The sequence below is a fragment of the Triticum urartu genome, chromosome 1, assembly GCF_003073215.2.
Source record: "Triticum urartu cultivar G1812 chromosome 1, Tu2.1, whole genome shotgun sequence".
Taxonomy (NCBI): Eukaryota; Viridiplantae; Streptophyta; class Magnoliopsida; order Poales; family Poaceae; genus Triticum; species Triticum urartu.
This window is the reverse complement of record NC_053022.1, coordinates 11,513,053-11,534,365: the sequence shown is the minus strand read 5'-3', so window position 1 is coordinate 11,534,365 and position 21,313 is coordinate 11,513,053. Positions and strand designations below refer to the sequence as shown.

Here is a 21,313-nt window from a genome sequence, read left to right as displayed (position 1 = left end):
AAGAATCTGACGAAGGTTAGCCTTGTACACCTGAACTGCCATCTCACACCTTACTTCAGAGATAAAAGGTTGGTGGTTCAGAGAAACTTTGTGTTCCCCACACGCGCTCTCCTTTTTGTTGTATTTCTCTGATTTCATGCAATAGTGCGATGAACAGACACTCGAGGGCTGTAGCTGGAATGTTGCTGAGTGCCGCGGCGGTATTTAGATGCTGACAAAACTGATGGCATACATCAGAAAATTGTTCAGGGTGGACGGTTTCAAAGGTGAGCTCGATGGCTGTAACATCAGGGAAGCCCTTCTTAGATCCACGGGACTCTGCCGGTTCAGCTTCACGGTCGAGAGCCGCAAATCCAACCGGGGCAATGGACTGCTTAACACGGTTCAGGGATTGGTTCTGGGAGAAGCAATGCTAGGTGTTAATTTTTGGGTCATCATCATGGTAAGTACAACCTGAAGAAATGTAGTCACTTTTTATCTTGTGTCTGCCTTGTAATCCATTATAGAAAGGAAATGGGTTTTCTGATGTGACGCTGGCAATTGGCTTCTATTTTGGAGAATGTAGTGTAGTATTTTCTTTACTAGATGGCCTTGCACAGCGGCACGCCGCACTCACCATGTGGTGGTACAAACTGTCATCTTCCTACTTGGGCAAGCGCAACATTGAAATCCAAGATGCCATCATTGGCTTAGCCAGGATCATACAAACCACACAGAAATTTGGAAATACCGGGCGGTTATTAAACTTTCAGATCTGACATCTTCCTACTTGCAGAACTGCAGAAACTGCTGCAGTTTGATTAGGTAGTTTGAAAACAATTATTTAAACTATAGCTGGTATCTTGCCTAAGCATGCTAATGGTAACCTATTCCTGCACTGCAATTAGAAATTCTCAAGTTCCCAGTCTGGCTCTGATCAAACCATACACATATTTCTATCTCATGTTGCAATGACGGCTTACCATACATAATTGACATTAAAACACCTAAATAATAAGAGACAGCTAATTAGCTGCTGCAAGCTTACCATCCTTTTATTCCTTACTCTCCACGTTACAACATTTTTAAGAAAATTGCTGAAATTAACAAAGATTACATTGGGTTGGAAATTATTATTACATTGAAGTTGCAGCACCAGATTGTTCTGTTATAGCTGCAAGCAATCTTGGCATTGGAGGAACATCAATGTCCTGTTGACCCTCGAGAACGCGGACAACTTCACCCATTGTTGGCCGATCGAACTCATTATCTTGGATGCACCAACATGCAACTTTGCAAACCGTTTCAGCCTCTTCCAAATTGAATACACCATGTAACCGTGGATCAACCAAACTCTTCAAATCTCCACCGTGAAGCTTGCTGATGGCTTGCACAGGGAAGTAATCAATATTCTGGTCACTGTTTTTGCTGCTAGTGTTGTATGATGTTTCAGGTGAGGAATTCCTCCTTCCTGATATGATTTCAAACAGCACCATGCCGAAGCCGTAAACGTCGACTTTCGGTGTGATCGCCACTCCAGTAAGCCACTCTGGAGCAAGATAACCCACAGTTCCTCTGAATGAAGTCAGAATTCGGCTGAAATCCCTTCCCACAAATGCTGCCAACCCAAAGTCTGCAACTTTAGGAACAAATGATGCATCCAGAAGTATGTTCTCTGGCTTAATATCGCAGTGTATGATGCACTTGCGGCAACCCTGATGCAAGTAGGACAATCCTCTAGCAACTCCTAGGGCTATCTGATATCTGATGTTCCAATTTAGGACGGCAACATTTCCATTGCTCGTCTTAAATAGGTGACCATCAAGAGATCCATTTAACATGTATTCGTACACAAGTAATCTGTGATCACCTTCGCAGCAGAAACCAATCAATTTGACTAGATTTATGTGTTGGATCAGTCCAATTGAGCTCACTTCGGCCCTGAATTGCTTCTCTCCTTGACGGGCACCATCTAGCCTTTTCATTGCTATACTAGTCGAGTCATTTAAGACTCCTTTGTATACAGAACCGAAACCACCTCCTCCAAGCTTTTCTGAAAAGCTTTTAGTAGCACGAACCAAGTCAGTGTGTCTGAAGGCTACAATTCCACCAGCACTACCTAGATTGTCATATATAGGCAAACCACAGCACTTGAATTTGTTCCTCCAAATCAGTAACAACAGCATGACCATTAGTAACCCAAAACCAATAATACTTACAATAGTAACAACTCCGACCTTTGGTTTTCTTTTCCTTTTTCTGGAACCTGGTAGCAAATCTTTGGCAGCAAGGCGAAGGTAAAGAACATCTTTAGAATTATTTTCAATGCCATCATTCAGATTTACGCTAAGCAATTCCCCATGCCAGACAGAGCATCTGCTATTGTTATAGGAATAAGCAGTGCAGGAGCAAGAACCGAGACATGCTTCTTCACATTTGCTCTGAGTGGTAGCAACATCTATAATTTGTGGGTTGTAGGGCAATGCAACTTGAGCAATGGGGTGGAACATGTCTGTTGAACTTGTCATGTTTTTGCTGTTACCACTAGTGCTGCAATGTAATGGTGTGTTTCTAATGCACCCTCCTGTTCGATCTTCAAACTCCCAATCATGCCGTGACTTATGGGAGAAGCTCTCCATACAGACACATGATGGATGCGCAATGCCGTTACAGACCGTGAAAGGTCCGCACGTGGCAGGCGGGCTGCAGGGATCAGCAGGCTCGGAATATATGGTTTGCCAAGACTGGTTGGCTTGTGACCAAATATTCAGCTTAACCTGGCCAGAGATGTCTAGTGAGACAAATATGGAAGACGATGATTCATCCAATAAAGTGTACGTGTAGTACTCCTCCTGGTTATTATTGATATATGTTAGGTTAAACAAACCTTTGGTCCGAGGATCTAAATCTAGAAGTGACTTGAGCATTGGTATCAAAGATGATGATCCCGAGGTTGCATAAATCAGATACTTTACCACGGGGTTGTTGCGGCGCTTGAGGACGATCCCGCTGGTGTTTTCTACTTCCATGCCGTATGAGCCAAGACCCAGATCAATGAGGCTCTTTTTTGATATGAACCGGCGACTGAAACCAGTGACCTTGTTCCGGCCCAACTTGGCGCCAGGAAGCCCGACATCTGTTGGGTAGTCGAAGCTCTGCCACAGCAGTAGGTCAGATGATGGGCTATCTGTGACTTTGAGGGCAAGGTTTCCACTGTTCAAGAGAACAACGACACTAGAGGTGCTGGTGTTTATGCTACTGGATTGTGTCCTATTCACAATATGAGTGGACCAAACAAGTGATTCAGTGACAGCATCAGCACGGTTTGTGACAATGACAAGCTTGCCATCACTCGAGAACTTGAGCTTTGTTGAGTTCATGTTGAGGTGGGGGATGGGCTCCTCCCGATTAGCAACCCACACAACAGTAAAAACCGGGATCTTATTGAACCATATGCCAAGGTACCAGCTGGAGCCGGTGGAGTTCCGGGACTTACTGACGGTGCTCGCTGCTGGCTGGAAGAAGCCGAGCGCAAACTTGCCGTTCGTCGAGACGAGCTTGTCGCCGACGGCAAGCACTTGGCCTTCAGTGAGGGTATCTCTCGCAGGTGCTGAAGAGCAGCAGCGTGGAGTGTGTGAGAGGAGAAGCCCAAGAACTAATATGTAGAGGAGAGGCATGGGGAAGAGTATGAATGTGCTCTGCTCTGCTACTCGAAGAAGGAAGAAGAAGGTGTATATATATATACAGACTGGAGAAGGAAGCAATAATATCTGACTGTCTCATGCGCAATTCACTACGATCCATTTGGACCAACCAAATTCAGACTAGGACAGCAGCAGCCCAATTCAGGTCAGGATTCTCCATAATACTCCAAGGCAGGCACTATTACCATGAAAACTACGTATGTGCTAGTCGGCAGGGCTGACAAGCTCCCTAGCACACCAAAGTGGACTTCAGACGATGCTTTCCACGATCAAGTGGCCATGGACCTGGGTCAAGTCAGCCATGAATTAGGCTTCCACAATGACTGCCGTGGGCCATGGGCAAGTCAATCATGGGTCTTCCACCAAGCGTAACAGGAAAGCTGCTGTGCTCTTGGAATCTTGCACTACGACAGTGAGCTCTGGGGGCAAATTTTCGTGCTTTGACCCTTTTTTGAAACCTATTCAAGATTTGACCTTAGTTTGAAATTTTTTTGAGATCTGACCCTTTTGCTACCGCCAGAGTTCATGGTGGTAGGGTCTAACAGCCTACCGCCAGGGACTTTGGCGGTAGAAAACATCGCTACCGCCAACCGGGCTGGCGGTAGACTGCACAACCCTACCGCCAAGATGCTTGGCGGTAGACACGAGCACGCACTGTGTTCAATACTTAGGAGGTTTTTGGCGGTAGGGCATGCAACCCTACCGTCAGGGACCTTCGCGGTAGGCTGTCATACCCTACCGCCATGGTCCCTGGCGGTAGCAAAAGGATCAAATCTCAAAAAGAATTCAAACTAGGGTCAAATCTCGAATAGGTTTCAGAAAAGGGTCAAAACACAAAATTTAGCCAGCTCTGGGGAGTGCTAAGCCACAAATATTTCCTCATGGCATGCTAACTGCCAAAAGGTCAGTCAACAATGACCTCAACCAATCAACAAAAAATTGCTAATGTACACGTTCATGTCAACCAGCTCTGGGGAATGCTACAATTGCGAATAATATGCTAATGGAAAAGAGAGCTTCACTTCGGAAAGCTCATGTCAACTAGAGAAAGAAAATCCAACTAGTTGACCGTATGAAGTAACTAGTCTGATGTGGTTCAACTAATTACGTAGAGTAGGAAGAAATGCAGATGTATGTATGTATGTATGTATAGGGACATCGCCAATGTACATCGTTCTCACCTTTCCCGGCGACGGTGCTCCATCTCCTCTACCAAATCCTATGTCCCCAATCTCTACCTAGCTCCGCCGCACTCCCATTGTGGCCACATTCTTCTCTCTCCTCTCACTCTCGGCATCATTTGAGTTAGTATAGCTAGGCGTGATGGCATGTACTCGAACAGTTGCATTTATTTACGTATAACTCACACACAAAAACAACTTCGGTAAATGATTACAAATGACAATGAAAAGAATTAGTTTCAAAAATGGGAATACATATTGCTGGAAAATGAAAATTGTTCACATGTTCATTGCGTATTTTTACATAATGTGCATCTCGTATTTAGAAAGTGTTAGTCACTTATTTAGAAAAGTGTTCCTCACTAATTTATAATTTTGTATCGCATATTTTAAGAAACATTCACCCCGTACTAAATAATGTTCATCACATATTTGAAAAATAATGATCATTGGGTGATTGAAGAAAACTCAATCATGTATGTATTTGAAAAAAAATCATCATGTTTCAAAAATGGTTCACGGTGTATTTAAAATATGTGCATATTTGAAAAAAAAAAGTTCATCGCAAAGTATTTAAATTGGGCACACAAGTATTTTTCGGAAGTCCCAAATAATATTTTGATCCTCTCTTATATTCCAAGAAGTATTGAGTGGAATTATTTTGAAAAAAAATTCAGAAGTCAAAAAGGGAATTATTTATAATAGGGCTAAATCTTTTATTTTGGCAGGACAAAAATATCATAAGCCATAAATACTAAATTTGACCCTCAGTTGTTTTCCTAGTGAACTTAGAGCAAGTTCATTTTTAAATCAATTTGAAATTCAATTGGAAAAAATGGAAAACATGGAAAAAGAAACGGTAGTTGTAACGGGCGAACACTCGCTATAAGGTGGGTGACAAGCGAACCGTCTTTTCTAGCAACTTTAGTTGTAAAATGAGATGAAACTATGGCAGTTTTTAAATGAAAATTGCCTTCTTAGGAAGAAACTGCTATGTCCGAAGAAAATGCCACCTCTTCTCACTTCACAACAACTAAAATTGCCATCGAATCGTTCGCATGTGCCACCTCCCCTGGTGAACGATCACCTGTTAGGAGGGTCCAAAAGAAAAAGGAAAAGTAAAGGGCCAGTCAGCAAGCCAGCCGCCCCATTAGCGCCCAGGCGGGTACACTACGTTTTAATCGCGGCCATTCGATCATGATCAAACGGCCAACATGCACCCTCATCACTCTCTTTGTTGCTTCCAGGTGGGACCCACACGATAGCTCGTCCCTATCCTCCCACCCATGCTTCGCACCCACTAGTATTGCTAATCAACCTAGCCTAATTACTTTCCACTTCGTGTACAGACTACAGAGTCACGCAAAGATAGTAACACAACTACATAGGTAATTTAAATCCTAATATCCCAATCAAGATTCAGGTAACACCCATGACCTCACCATAGATATCACATTTCTTTCCACCACGCCAAATGGCAATCTTTATTAATTCATGCATACATCGGGTACTAAGGCTCTGTTTGGCAATCATCCAGCTCCACCAAAACGGAAGCGCATGGAGCTATGCTTTGGCGACTCTGAGAAAATAGGCTGCGGGCTGCTCCGCTCCAGCAGCTCCAGGAGCGGAGAGCTCCCGAACAGGCTCTAAACACGGCCTCAATGTTTCAATTCAAGTCCTTTATTGTGTGATATGATTGCCATCCATATTTTTCACTAGCGAGTATGCTTGCGCAGACTTAATAGAACCTATCTATACTTCGAGAACTTAACTAGGTGAGTGTGGGGGCAGAATCTTGTGAAGTGGAGCTGCCCGGATGTCCTTCTAGAACTTAACTAGATGAGTGTGGGGGCAGAATGCGTGCATAGTAAAATTAGGATGGATTTCAGAGAGGTGGTTGCGAGTGATGGCCGGAAAGGTGGACTATTACTCCCGTGGAGGAAAGAAGTGGATGTCTCTCTTACATACAAGATGGCTAATTTTTTAAAATTATTTCGTATACACAATGGACATGAAAATCATCGTGAATCTTTGAAAGACCTATTCTTCTACCTTTTCCAGATAGTCAATGGCTGTTTCGTATAATTAAAAAAATGTACACAATGATTTAAAGAAATATTCTTGCATTTAAAAAAATGTGACATCAAAAAAATGTTTGTATTGTTTAAAAATGTATATTATGAACTGATTTTTTTAAAAATGTTTATGCAATGTAAAACAATGTTTGTCTAGTTTTATAAATACTGTTCATTACCATAAAAAGATGTTCAATGTTGATTTGCAAAAATGTTGTTCACGTATTTAAAATTTTGTTGAAAACATGTATTAGAAGGAAAATGTAAATCGTGTATTCAAAATGTTCATGCGTTTCAGAAAACTTTATGTAATTTTTTTTGTAAAATGTGTATACAAGGTAAAAAGAATGTTTGCATAATATTAAAAAGTTGTACCATTTATTTTCTTTAATATAAAAAGAATGTGTATAATTTATTCTAGAAAAATAAAATGATGAATTTGAAAAATATTAACAATGTATAAAAAACTTATTAGGGTAAGTAACGAATGTTGATAGATTAAAAAAATGTTTGTGAGAATGAAATATATTCATGCGTTTCTAAAAATCTTTTTGTTTTGAGCGACAAGGTATTTTTTTTCGTTCTGGTTGTAGGTCTCAGGTATATGGTAGGATTTATAGTACATGTAGGAACATTCGAGGAGGAGCTTGCAAAGAAAAATAAATTAATTTGTACATGAGTTTGCTTAAAACATAAAGCAGCCCAAGTCAAGTGGACGAAGTGTTGGTTTTGTGGTGTCGAGTAGAGCTTTTACGAGTAGCCGGCGCTCGGCCTCCACTATCCGAGACTTCCCCCCAACAAGCTTCATGTAAACCGCAATCAACAATTAAACTGCACCCTCTTATAGCCATAGAGACATGGAAATCGCGTGGTTGAAGATGGGTGCACCGACAGCACTATCTAACACAACTTTATTCTTTTTTTTATTTCTCAAAATCAGAAAAATTGAAAAATCTTTTTTATTATCTTTTTGACCAGCTCGCAATCATTTTCAAAAGATTGTGTACATAAAATTTGATTTTCTCCAAATCAAATTGAAAATGTTTGTGCAATTTATGTTTTTGATAGCTCCCAATCGCGTATTAGAAATGTTGATTACCATACGAAAAAGGTTGAGCGTGTAACTGAAAAAGAAAAAAAAAAGTCAAGCAGTATATAGTTTTGTACAAGTAGGAAGCAGTGAGAATAAAGCGCAAAAAATGGATTCCTATTATGGATCAGATCCATCACAAATGAAATGGATGACTTAATTAAGCTTTATTTATTTATTTATTATTATGTTTGGATTCCTAGTACAGATCAGATCCATCACAAATGAGGTGACTCACGATCGGCAACAGGAACAGAGGAGGAGAGGCAGATTGAGCCCAAATTGAGAAGAGAAATCAAACGGGACTGAAGATTAAACTTGATTTTATTCAAGCAACTCACACATCACACGGACAGACAGCAATGGATCGAGTTCACGATGCCGCCGGCCATGGTGCAGACCACCAGGAGGAGGAACGGGAGCAGCATGCGGCGACCCATGGCCATTGCGCGGAGGTTGAGTGAGATGGATCGGTCGCTCTGTGCTCTGTGCTGTGAGCTCGCTAGCTTAAATAGCCAGCCATGCACACTCGGCCGGCTAGCTGGCTCGCTTAAATTATTCTTGTTTGTGCACCGCCACACGCGATTCTCTCGGTCTGTCGCGCTCCAGGTGCAGGCGGTTGCATCCCATTGTTAGAATTAGAAGCTTGCAAAGAATGCACCTCACCCGTTGCAAAGAAATTGTTCTCTCTTTCTAATCTAATCGATCCGGCCAACTCCCCTTCACCCCTCTTTCGCGCCACGCAACAACCGCATCCCCTGTCCATTTTGTGCTCCTACGCACAAGCATTTCTGTTTCATGAGAGGGAGGCATTTTGTGCTCCCAACATGATTGATCAATGGCGGTGGACATTGAACCCATCGAGAGAGGAGGGGGGAGGGGGGAGGGGGGAGGGGGGCATCGCCCCCCTGCCCCTTGTGTTGAAGTGGGCTCCTCGGATGCATAAAGTCATGTTGGGGTCTGTGCATGTATAATGTTAACCAGTTTGTTCTGGTATGTTTGGTGCATAAAGCAGTACGAAACTAAACGAGAATCAGCTCCGTTTGTATGCGAAATTGCTTTGCAAACCACCTTTTTATGCACGATGAATGCATGATCTGATGTGTCTCCACTGGACTGCATGCTACATGTACGTATTACACAGTATGTTTGAAAACTATATTGGAGTGTGAAAGAAATGCACTACTAGATCTTTATCCTTGCATTTATATAAAAGTGCATTTTTTTATTTGATTGTGTGCAAGTTGTTGTCATCATGTGTTTTTAAGTTATTTTTACTTTCTTTCTTCTTTAAGGGTAGTTCAATGCCGCCGGTTCCACTGACTAATTCAGTGTCTCCTTCATGGGAATGTTCGAGCACGACATAGTCATAGAAGTCGTCGGACACCTCCACGACGAGCCCCACTGCCTCCAGCGCCCTCCCTGCGTCGCCGTGCTCCGGCACGAGCTCTAGGGTGACCACCGGCCGGTCCAAACGAGCCGCTCGGTCCGGCTCGGGCTTTCATCCCTGTGGTCCGGTCCCTGAAAACAGGACCGCGATGCTGCTCGGTCCGGTCTGGTCCGGACCGTCGACGGCCGGTCCAAACGACGGCTTCGTCAGGGCCCGGACCGGCCCAGACCGTGTCCACCTTGACCTACGACCATGCCCGCAACCTAGCGGACTAACAGGACCGGTAGGTCAACGACAAGAAGCTCAAACCGAGTCTGGAATTCTACGTATTGGCGGTGGCCGAGGCCCAGCGATTCCCGGGGATTCCGGATGCCGTCGCCGTCTGGATCGCCATACGGTAGGAAAATACTTAATGATTTCAATACTAATAATTAATAGGTGAATTCCTGAATTTTCTGTAGATCTTGGAGTGTAAGTTTAGATCAACTCATGTACGTGACAACCTGGGACGCTCATCCAATCCGTCAACGACAGCCGGACGCGATCCAAACCTCCCTCGAGCTTTGGAGGCCAGCGATGACTCACCTCCAGCAGCAGGTGGACGAGTTGTGCTCCCAGGTTGGGTGTATCGCGCTCCACCCCATTCCGGCGGCGCCCGCAGAGCCAAATCCAAGCTCTGCCAGCGACGCAGTGGCGCACAAGGTGCCTCCAACTCCATCCGACGGCCCGGGGCACCACGGGCCAGCGGGCCGACTCACGGGATGGTCACCACCCTCGAACCGCCTTCGGTCAATTGTGTGTTTACATCCCACCGCCTCTCTCGTATGTACTCCGGTTTGGATCTAGTTGAGCACAGCAAGGACGGACGTAGATAGTAGGGTTTGCCAGTAGGGTAGGCACGCCAGTTGGGCGCTGCCTAAAATGGATTTTCCTTCGTTCCACAGAGACAATCCTCAGTTTTGGAGGTCTAGATGTGAGAAGTACTTCGAAGTGTGTGGAGTACAGCCCGACCTCTAGGTTCGTTTGGCCACACTCCATTTCACGGGCAATGCGGCCCGTTTGCTGCAATTGCAGGAGGCGAAGAACGCCCACCTCACTTGGAAGACATTGTGTGTGGGGCTCTGTGAGAATTTTGGTCGTGAGCAGTATCAGGCAAACATCCGGCAATTTAACACACTGCGGCAGAGAGGGAGTGTGAGCGAGTACATGAATAAATTCAAAGAGTTGATGCACCAAATTCTAGATCACAATTGTGGATTCTATTATGTTTATTTTACTACGCAGTTCCTTGAAGGACTCCGACATGACATCCATGCCGGTGTCGTGTTACATCAACCAAAAGACCTCGATGATGCGCGCCTTCTCTTTGGTTTGTCTGCAGGAGGAGTTATTGCAGGCCTTGCCGCACCGGGAATACAGGCGCCAAGAGCCCGCATCGCCGCCCCAACAAGTGGCTCGACCTCTTCTCACCCTGGGTGCTCCACCGGCACGTCAGTTGCTGCAGCCGCCACCGGCAGCCGCAAAGGACGGTCGTGCTCTGGACGCAGCCAATGCAGCTGACAGAGGGGTGTGTGGCGACGACAGGGTGGCAGCGCTGATCAATTACATGTGCGCGCGTGGTTTGTGCTTCAAGTGCGGGGAGAGATGGGGGCAAGGGCGCCAATGTGCTCCCACAGTTCAGCAGCATGTGGTCGAGGAACTGTTGGAATTGCTGCACGCAGACCAAGCAGTGTTTGGGGATCAAGCTGAGGAGGCAGGGTAGGTAGAGCTTTGGTGGGGATAATATTGGAGAGAGCGCAGCTCGTCTCGCTGTCCAGGTACGGTTACATTCGATAGATCCTTACGCGCACACACACCATAGACCAACCCCAACACGCCACGCAACTCACTTCTCGCTCGTCTCGTCACAGCCAATCCATGTTGCACTCAAGGTTGTCCCCTCTGTGTCGCTGTTGCCTGGGCCCGTCGTTGCCTTGGCCCCGTCCTCTGTATGGCACCTCAGCCGCTCAGGAACTAGACCTTCACCTTCTCGCGTACCTCATGTACCACGCTGGCCAGACCTACAGTGCATAGACAGATGGATTAATTAGATAGACCAGAAATTCTTTTTGAGCATCACTTATCTTTTCTTATTTGCGGGATATGGAAACAACGAACAACACTGAGGCATGCGCAACGTGAGGAGCAGCACTAGAGGTACCAACAAACACAAAGGTTGGTCGACCAGAGTTCAAACGGAAGCATTGTTTCCCTGAAATTCAAATTGATGCATGATCTATGTAAACAGAAGAATAAACACCATACCATTTTAATTGTGTCTAGTTCTTAGTGCTAATAGAATCACTTTTTATCCGTAAGAAACCAAGTTGATGCATGTTAGAATCTTATTTGGAGGGGAAATAAGGTAATATGCATCAACCCCTGCCGTGTGGTTGTGATGAATAAATTAATTAATCTGCATCCCACGCTAACCACCAACCGAATCAGTCGAGCTGAGTGTGCCAAGCATTAAATAGTAACTTTTTTCGTACAATGAACGAACGTGCACTCCGACGTAGTAATAATTTTCTGACCGAATGATAAACCGCTCCTCAGGTGCATAATGGGTGTCGTCACCCTAATTACACTATTTATTTGAAGCTAGCAGCAGCAATCATACATAGTCTGTTCTTGGATAAAACACAACTCTTACACGACACTTTTAATTAAGGATGTGTGGTACAATTAATTGCATCACTGAACAAAGAATCTCCGTCGACTATTACTAGAGGAAGGGGTAGTCGGTGTAGCCGATGACGGGGTCGGAGATGTAGAAGGTCATCCTATCGTACTTGTTCAGCTCTGCACCGATCTCGAACCTCTTTGGCAGGTCTAGGTTCGCCAGGAATGATCGCCCGAAGGAGACCAAATTAGTGTACCCCTCGGCGACCACCTTGCCCCCTTCCTCGCGGTCGTCCCCGCCATTGGCCACAAATGTACCCTTGAACGCCTCCATGTATGGCAGCAAGCTCTTTGGGATCACTCATCTGCCATCGACGATTGCCATCCTCGGCTCGACCATGTGGAGATAGAGGATGTTGTAGTCGTTGAGCTTGGTGGACATGTGGAGCGCGAGGGCATGCGGGTCGGAGTCGTGCTCTTGTTCCATAGGTGCATAATGTGTTAATTTATGTTGATTGGACGCAAGCTTTGTTAACCTTTAGAATTTTTTTATTAGGTTAACAACGCATGTTTGTTTTAATCACCACAAACTATACTTTTTTTTAATCCTCTTCGGTAGGATCAGTTGTAAAGCACAAAGCACAAAGCACAACTGACCGGGCAAAGAAGGAAACGATATCACTAAAAATTAATGGTGGACTAGAAATGGGGGAGAAGGAGAATATCTGAAACTGTCGCTCAATCGAATTGTAAGTTTTCTGATATATTCTCCCCTTTATGTTGAAGCTGCTCCCCATCTCACGTCTCGAATTGGCCAATTAGATTTTTAATTAGATTAGCGTTAAAGTTTTTCCGCAAAAAAAAGCGTTAAAGTTGCTCCAGGTTCTCAAGCTAATGCGGAATCAGGTGTCTAAGATGATGGATACGCACCAATGCCAGTTTTATCTGGAGTTCGGTCCTATGCAATGGATCAGTTCATCAGTTAACTTGTGATCCTCTATGGGGAGGGGGAAACGAAACGGTACCCTCGCGTCGCCCCGCGTGGGCGACTCGAGGGTGTACGCGAGCGCGCCGCCGGGCCACAAACAACTTCGACCCCTCGCCGCCGCTGGAGGGTGGCGCCGGCCAAGTCCGAGCCGCAGCCAAGGAAGGCGGCGGCGGGGCCGATCGCCCTGGGAGAGGGTGTGATCTGGGCTTTGGCCCGCGGTGGTCTTCCCGAGCGCAGCGGCACCTTCGGCAGCGAGGCGGCGGCTCGTCAACATCCCTCCGCCCTACGGTGGCTACCGGCCGGCCATGGGGCTCCGAGGCGACGTCCGGCAAGCCTGGCCCCTGCAGGATCCAGATCTGGCATCTGCGGGCCTGTAGGGCCGATGGGCCTGGGCGGGCCTCGTTCATCGTTGGTTTTGGCGGTTGGGGTTGCGGCGAGAGGCTAGTCTAGGCAGCTTGGTCAGCGGCAACGGCGTTCGTTATGCGGCCGGCGGCGGCGGTGGCCCGTGCACGAGAGATGGAGGTCTTTGATCAGATCTGGATGAGAACCTGCTACTGGCTATTGCCAATGGCTAACGATGGCGACGTTGTCTGCATGGTTCCCTTCCTGAAGGCATCGCTGAGGAGAAGTTCAAGGCCACTCTCTGCTACCTCTGGGGGAAACCCTAAATCAGTAGATCGGATGACGGCGGCTCTCTGGTGTCGTATCCCCCTTGGGGGTGTCATTCTTGGAGGTGCACACGGGCTCAAGGGACCAGAGGATGGCGTCTTTGGTGGAGCGGTACTTCATCTTACACATCGATGGTGGCGGATCTCGGCGGCGTGGCGCTGTGGAGACTCGGTGTCTGATGCGCGGAGATGGACTCGCGCAGAAGGAGGAAGCTGTCTGGCGTCATGGTGGCGTTGATGGCAGAGAGGCCTGGCAAGGTCGGTGCTTCAGTTCTGCTCTAAGGATGGATCGAGGGATGATGGAGGTGACAGCCCTTGCAGCATGCGGTACTCACTGGGAGTGTGCCAGACCGGTGTGGGACCCAATCCAGGTAGTGGCTTGGATGGGACACCCGGCTTTAGATGGTAGGCTTTGGTGCGATGTCTGTTTGGTATTAGGCCCGAACATTCGGCACGCCTTCATCAAGGGGATAGGAGTAGCAACGATGTTGCCAAGATGGTGGCTTCAGGCTTATTGATATATCATCTTGTATGGTCTTTATGAATAATTAATAATATGACTACATGCATCATTCAGATGTAGAGGCCGGGGTACATCCTCCTTTTCTAAAAAAAATTTAACTGCCTAATCAAAAAAGAAGTTAAACGTAGCCTCATTCTTGTAACATATTTTCTTTTCCTTTTTTTTCTCGGTTGCGCCAAATTCTTCAATCAATTCAATAAAAGTTCGGTGCAGGTTGGCTTCCCCTGCCGTGGTTCCGGTCAAACAAAAAAAGATTGCAAACGTTGCTACAAAGTTTTCTTGCTCGATGTATTTATGCAGTTCTGCCATACTTTGCTACAATGCTGTGCAAGGAAACTTTTCAGTGGTCGACCTTGCTTACCGTATATAATCATCCACATCACTGCTCCAAATTTGCTGAAACAAGAATGAGTAACATTGACGGACTACGAATACATTGAAGTTGCAGCATCAGTTGATTGATTCTCTTAGGGCTGCGAGTATTCTTGGCATCAGAGAACAATCGAGAACCCGGACCACTTCACTCATCATCGGGAGATCAAACTTGTCATTTTCCGCTTCACTCAGAGAACCCAAACCACTTCACTCATCGTTGGCAGATCAAACTTATTGTTCTCCGGGTGAAAACTATAGTCTGTCCGTTTGGACTCGACAGTGGTGTCGCTTCGCGTCGTCACCCTCTTGGGGGCATTGTCGTCGTGCTCAGGTGTCTTTGGTCGGGCCTAGGCTAGGTGTTTGACATGTTCTAGGTGATCTGCTTTTTAAGTGGGTCTCCTCGCCATATTGTATCGTTTGGGCGTGTACTCTGTTTGTTGGTGCTTTATATATAAAGTGGGGCAAAAGCCTGTTTAGAGATTGTTTTCCACTTCAGCCACAGTCCATGCTATCACAAAAACGTTATAGTTGCAACTAGGCAGACATACTTTTGCACAGCTTCAAGGGCGTTTAAGTTTGAGCATTCTGGCATTTCCCAGACATGTTTGACATGCTCCCTTTTTCTTTCTTTCCCTGCAACAAACAGACACTCGAGAACTGTTGCTGGGATGTCGCAAGCAGTCATGGTGGTATCTCGAAGCTGGCGAAACGGGCTGTCTACGTTGGCAAATCGTTTAAGATGGACAGCTTCGAAGGAGAGTTCAGGGAAACCATCCTTAGACTATGTATAAAAGCAGCAACGAATGGAGCCAGATCCCAGACTACTGTCGGTTCAGCTCTCCAATCGCAAGTGGCGAATTCGACCGGGCAATGGACTGCAGGTTCTGGGCCGACTTGGTTCTGGGAGGCAATTTTCAGATGAATGGCAGCAGTAGCAAGACCTGAAGGTTGAGAAATGTAATGCAAGACCTGAAGAAATGTAATAACATTTTATCTTATTGATATAAAAAGGAAATGGCATTTACCTGAGAAGTGCGAACGTTGCGCAGCATTTCCTTTATAAGTTGTCTGAGAAGATGCATCTTTTCGTTCCTGGTGGTTGTGAAAACTTATTTACTTGGATGATTCGGCAATAAGCAGCTTACAACTGACACATCAACAGAAAATTTCTAGCACGACCATATTTTGCTACAGTGCTTGTTTACAATAAAAAAAATGTAAATAGCGAATGATTTGCAACTACAAGCTTGCCGACTTCCTTTATTCCTTCTGCTCGACATTACAGCTTTCCAACAAATGCTGAAAGAAAGCGAACTACTCTACGAATTATTATTATTACACTGAAGTTGCAGCATCAGTGTTCTATTAGAGCTGCAAGTAGCCTTAGCATGGGGGGCATATCAATCTTCTGCAGACCCTCGAGAACCCGGACCACTTCACCCATAGTCGGCCGATCAAACTCATTATCTTGGATGCACCAGCACGCAACTTTGCAAACTCTTTCAGCCTCTTCCAAATTGAAGTCGCCATGTAATTGTGGATCCACCAAACTCTTCACATCTCCGCCGTGAAGCTTGCTAATGGCCTGCACAGGGAAATATTCGGCATTGTGGTAACTGCTGCTGCTGCTAGTGTAGTATGATGTTTCAAGTGAGGAATTCCTCCTTCCCGATATGATTTCCAGCAGTACCATGCCGAAGCTGTAAACGTCGATCTTTGGTGTGATTGCAACTCCACTAAGCCACTCTGGGGCAAGATAACCCGCAGTGCCCCTGATCGTAGTCAAAACTCGGCTAAAATCCCTTCCCACAAACGCTGCCAACCCAAAGTCTGCAACTTTTGGAGCAAATGATGCATCCAATAGTATGTTTCCTGGCTTAATGTCACAATGTATGATGCATTTGTGACAACTCTGATGTAAGTAGGACAATCCATTGGCAACTCCTAGGGCTATTTGATATCTATTGTTCCAATTTAGGACAGCGGTGGCATCATTTCTCTTCTTAAATAGATGACCATCAAGAGACCCATTTAACATATGTTCATACACAAGTAACCTGTGATCACCTTCGCAGCAGAAACCAATCAGTTTTACTAGGTTGATATGTTGGATCAGTCCAACTGAGCTCACCTCAGCCCTGAACTGCTTCTCTCCTTGATGGGCACCATCAAGCCTTTTGACAGCTATAGTAGTCTTTGCGTCACTTAACACTCCCTTGTATACTGAACCAAAACCCCCTCCTCCGATCTTTTCCGAGAAGTTTTTAGTAGCACGAACTAAATCAGTGTATCTAAAGGCTATAATTCCAGCAGCACTATCTTGATTGCCGTAGTATATCACCAGGAAACCACATGACTTGAATTTGATCCTCCAAATCAGTAACAACATGAAAATGAGTAACCCAATACCAGCAATGCTTGTGGCAGTAACAATTCCAACATTTGGTTTTCTTTTGGTTTTTCTCAAACTTGGCAAGAAATCTTTGGCAGCAAGACGGAGATAAAGAGTATCTTTAGAAGTGTAAACAACGCCATCATCCAGACTCACACTAAGCAATTCCCCATACCAGACAGAGCATCTGCTAGCATTATAGGAATAAGCAGTGCATGAGCAAGTTCTGAGACAAGCTTCTTCGCATTGGCTCTGAGTGGCAGCAACTATGCTTTGTGGGTTGTAGGGCAATGTAACTTGAGAAATAGGCTGGAACATGTCAGTTGAACTTGTGATGTTTTTGTCACTAGTACATTGTAACGGTGTATTTCTGATGCATCCTCCTGTTCGATCCTCAAACTCCCAATCCTGCGGTGACTTCTGAGAGAAGTTATGCATGCAGTCACAGGATGGATGCGGATTGCCACTGCAGACTGTGAAAGGTCCGCAAGTAGCAGGCGGAAGGCAGGGATGAGTAGGCTCGGTATATACGGTTTGCCAAGACTGGTTGGACTGTGACCACACATTCACCTTTATCAGACCAGAGATATCTAGTGAGACAAACGTGGAAGACGGTGGTTCATCCGGCGAAGTGTACATGTAGTACTCCTCTTGTTCATTGTCAACATATGTTGGGTTAATCAAGCCTCTGGTCCGTGGATCCATATCTAGAATGGTCTTGAGCATTGGTATAATGCTCATTGACAATGTTTCGGAGGATGCCCAATGCCAAAACACTACAGCAGGGTTTTTCCGACGCTCGAGGATGGCGAGGCCGGTTGTGTCTAGTCCAAGGCTGTATGAGCCAAGACTCAGATCAACAAGGCTCTTCTTTGAGATGATATGACGATTCAAACCTGTAACCTTGTTCCAGCCAAGCTTGGCGCCAGGAAGCACAACATCTGCTGGGTAGTCGAAGCTCTGCCACAACGGTAGGTCAGATGATGGGCTATCTATGACTTTGACAGCAAGGTTTCCAGTGTTCAAGAGAACGGCGGCACTAGTGGTGGTGGTGTTTATGCTGCTAGTTTGTGTCCTATTGACCGTGTGAGTGGACCAAACAAGGGATTCAGTGCCAGCATCAACATGTTTTACGACAATGACAAGATTGCCGTCTCTTGAGATCTTGAGCTGTGTTGAGTTAATGTCGGGGTGGGCGATCGGCTCCTCCCTATTAGCAACCCACACAGTAGTGAAAACTGGAATCTTATTGAACCATATGCCAAGGTACCAGCTGTTATTGGACGACTTACTGCTGGTGCTTGCTGCTGGCTGGAAGAATCCGAGCGCGAACTTGCCGTTTCTTGAGATGAGCTTATCGCCGACGGTGAGTACTCGGCCTGCCATGAGAGTATCATTTGTGGGTGCTGATGAGGAGCAGCAAGATGTGGGCAAAAGGAGAAGCCCAAGTAATAATATGTAGAAGGGATGCATGGAGAAGAGTGCCGATGTGCTCTGCTCTGCTATTCGAAATAGGAATAAGAGGATGTATATATAGGCTGGAACATGTTGTTGAGCTGAACTGTCACCACGATCCATTTGGGAGCAATCAAATTCAGATTAGGACAGCAGTGGCCCTGTTTAGATTGGGACCCTATCTCTCCATATAATACAAGGCTGGCACTATTTTCATGAAAACTATGTGCTAGTCGGCAGGGATTACAAGCTCTCCAGCACACCAAGGAGGACTTTCAATAATGCTTTCCAAGTCAGTCATGAGGCTTCCACTAAGTGGCCATGGACTTTGGTCAAGTCAACCACGAGCTTTCCACAAAAGCTGCCGTGGGCCATGCTCAAGTCAATCATGGGGCTTCCACCAAACTTACCATCAAAGCTGTATTTTTGGAGTCTTCCACTATGTTAGTGAGCTCTGGAAAGTGCTAACCATACCCCTCACGGCACGCTAATAGTCAAAAGGTCAGCCAACAAGACAATTGACTGAATGATCATCGTATTGATCTAAACCAGAAAGGGTACCACACATATTCTAGGGTTATCTTCCATATACAATTTAAAATAATCATTTTACTAACCAACCCAGCAAAAGCAGCACCTAAGACCAGCACTAAGAAAATGTGACCAGAGACAGAAATACAACAAATGTTGTAAGCTAATAAAGCTGGCAAAATTAAAACACATAAGAGTGAGCTAGAAAAAAAGAGACAAAATAACCAAAAACGGGTGGTACTAGTGCCCATATTAGACTCACATGTTCAGTACTGTAATTCAACTTAGGCTTGCTATGGGACCATCCCTGGCTGGCGGAATTGGATAAATGGCAACACACAGAGCAACAAGGAGGCTGTCCTCAACCCACCACCGGCTGCGAGCATCGGGCTAGAGAAGGAGCGGTGGCGGCGCACTGCTGCGTGGCCAACTCCAACCTGAGCAGCACCTGTAGCCATGGCTACCATCTCCGGATCCCCTGGAACTCCTCGTGCGCCACAAAGCTCTGTTAGCGCGGCGGCCAGCATGGTGAAAGTGTTGCTCCGGAGCTTTCCCGTGACTAGCACGGCGGAGGCGCTGTGAGACGGGCTCCGGCTGCGCGTGCGGGAACGATATGCGATGGCGGAGATCGAGGTAGGGACCCTAGACTCGGCTCATGGGGTGGCTGTCTGGTGGGACCAGAGAGGACACAACGGGCGACGAGATCGTTTGTTTCTGTCCGTTCGAGATGAAGATTCTGTGCAGGTTTGCATCTTGACGGATCATTAACGCATACCTGGCAGACAACATGTCCGTTTGGGTACCCCGTTTGGATATTTTTTGTGTGCGAATGATCCAAACAGACAAAACGGGATTAGCATTGGAGTTGGCCTAAGAGCAACTCCAACGCGCCGATCCAAACGGATGCGTGCTTTGTCCACTTTTTGTCTGTTTGGTTCGGTCGCCCACTTGTCGTCCACCCCCTTTTGCATTTGGGTTAGCCATGCGCCCAATGTGCCGACCCATTTTTGCCCTAGCGGCCGGCCTATCGTAGGTTTTCAAACATAATTCAAACAAAATACAGCATTTTACATAATTTCACAACCAAACAAACATATCATAGTTCACACTCCAAATAAATATATTATAGTGTACAAGCCAAAAAAAATTTAAATTGTCTCAAATACATTTTAAAAAAGATACATCTATTGGTCGCCAACGTGAGCCCACATATACTCAAGCAAATAATTTTGCAGTTGAATGTGAGTTTCCCAATCACACATTTGATGATAAAATTGGGTGAACTATGCAAATGTTGCCACTCCTCCATGCTCAGACACAAACATTGTCACTCTCAAATTGAAATCCTTGCTCATAGTCCGAGCGCTCATGCTCTATGATCATATTGTGTATGACCACACAAGCAGTCATCACCTCCCACAACTTCTTGGTGCTCCAAGTTCTAGAAGGATACCGAACGAGGCCTCATCGAGATTGCAGTACACCAAATGGTCGCTCTCTCGGTTGCGATTCAAAGCCGGAGTGTACCCCGGGATCGAGCCCCGGAACAATGCCGCTGCCTACTAAGGTGGTCTTGGACGATGAGCACATCAGCCACCATCTCCTCATCGTCGAATGAGGAATCATCCGAATCGCAAATGAAATTGTGAAAAGAGAACTCATCGGCAGAGTCCATTTGTAAGGAGCTGGCCGGGGGCGAGGTGGTGCTGGCGGCGACGTCGGGGAAGCTGCGGTGTCCTGGCGGTGAGGCGATGGTGGTGGCGACGTTGGAAGGTGGCGTGCTGTGGGGGAGGTATGTGGGTGCGTACGGCTGGCGAGGGCACCGGAACTGGGCGACGGCGGCGATGGGGTGGGCGGCCGGGTGCTTGTTGTCGATGGGAGGAAGAGAACGGTCTATGTGCCACCAACTGGCGGGCCAAGGGAAGGAGTAGGCGGTCGCCGCGCGCATCAGCCTCATGTCTGTGCCCACGAAATGTGGCCCAAATTTGGGCGAGGAATGGATCGTGCGGCTGACGAAAAGTGGACACGCGTCTGTTTGTGTAGGCGCATTGGACCGACTTTTCTGTCCGTTTTGACCCAAACGGACACGCGCGGACGAAATGGATCGGTGCATTGGAGTTGCTTTGAGCGACGCCAAATGGACGTCTGTTTTTCTCCGGATTCTGTCCATTTGGGTCAGCAAAACGGACGTCCATGTTTGGTTTTGGCCGTCCGCTGGTCGGTGCACCCAACTAGCGGTCGCATACCAAAATTTATGTCTGTTTTAGATTTTAAAAACAAAAAAGGCACTGCAAAATAGTC

At 46.2% G+C, this 21,313-nt stretch overlaps 2 protein-coding genes and 1 pseudogene across 2 annotated transcripts; all 3 read right to left on the bottom strand.

The window, feature by feature from the left end:
* Nucleotides 1-965: 965 nt before the first annotated feature.
* Nucleotides 966-3,671, bottom strand: LOC125542458 (G-type lectin S-receptor-like serine/threonine-protein kinase At2g19130). The gene has a single exon (XM_048705508.1). The coding sequence runs from the start codon at nt 3,654-3,656 to the stop codon at nt 1,116-1,118; it is 2,541 nt and encodes an 846-aa protein (XP_048561465.1). The 5' UTR covers nt 3,657-3,671; the 3' UTR covers nt 966-1,115.
* Nucleotides 3,672-12,183: 8,512 nt separating this feature from the next.
* Nucleotides 12,184-12,567, bottom strand: LOC125532520 (annotated as a pseudogene).
* A 2,637-nt stretch (nt 12,568-15,204) lies between these two features.
* LOC125535242 (G-type lectin S-receptor-like serine/threonine-protein kinase At2g19130) lies at nt 15,205-18,514 on the bottom strand. The gene has a single exon (XM_048698328.1). The coding sequence runs from the start codon at nt 18,497-18,499 to the stop codon at nt 15,989-15,991; it is 2,511 nt and encodes an 836-aa protein (XP_048554285.1). The 5' UTR covers nt 18,500-18,514; the 3' UTR covers nt 15,205-15,988.
* Nucleotides 18,515-21,313: the final 2,799 nt, after the last annotated feature.

Bases quoted from the DNA above. Each gene is read 5' to 3' on its own strand.
- LOC125535242 (XM_048698328.1), bottom strand. From the start codon at position 18,499: ATGCATCCCTTCTACATATTATTACTTGGGCTTCTCCTTTTGCCCACA.
- LOC125542458 (XM_048705508.1), bottom strand. From the start codon at position 3,656: ATGCCTCTCCTCTACATATTAGTTCTTGGGCTTCTCCTCTCACACACT.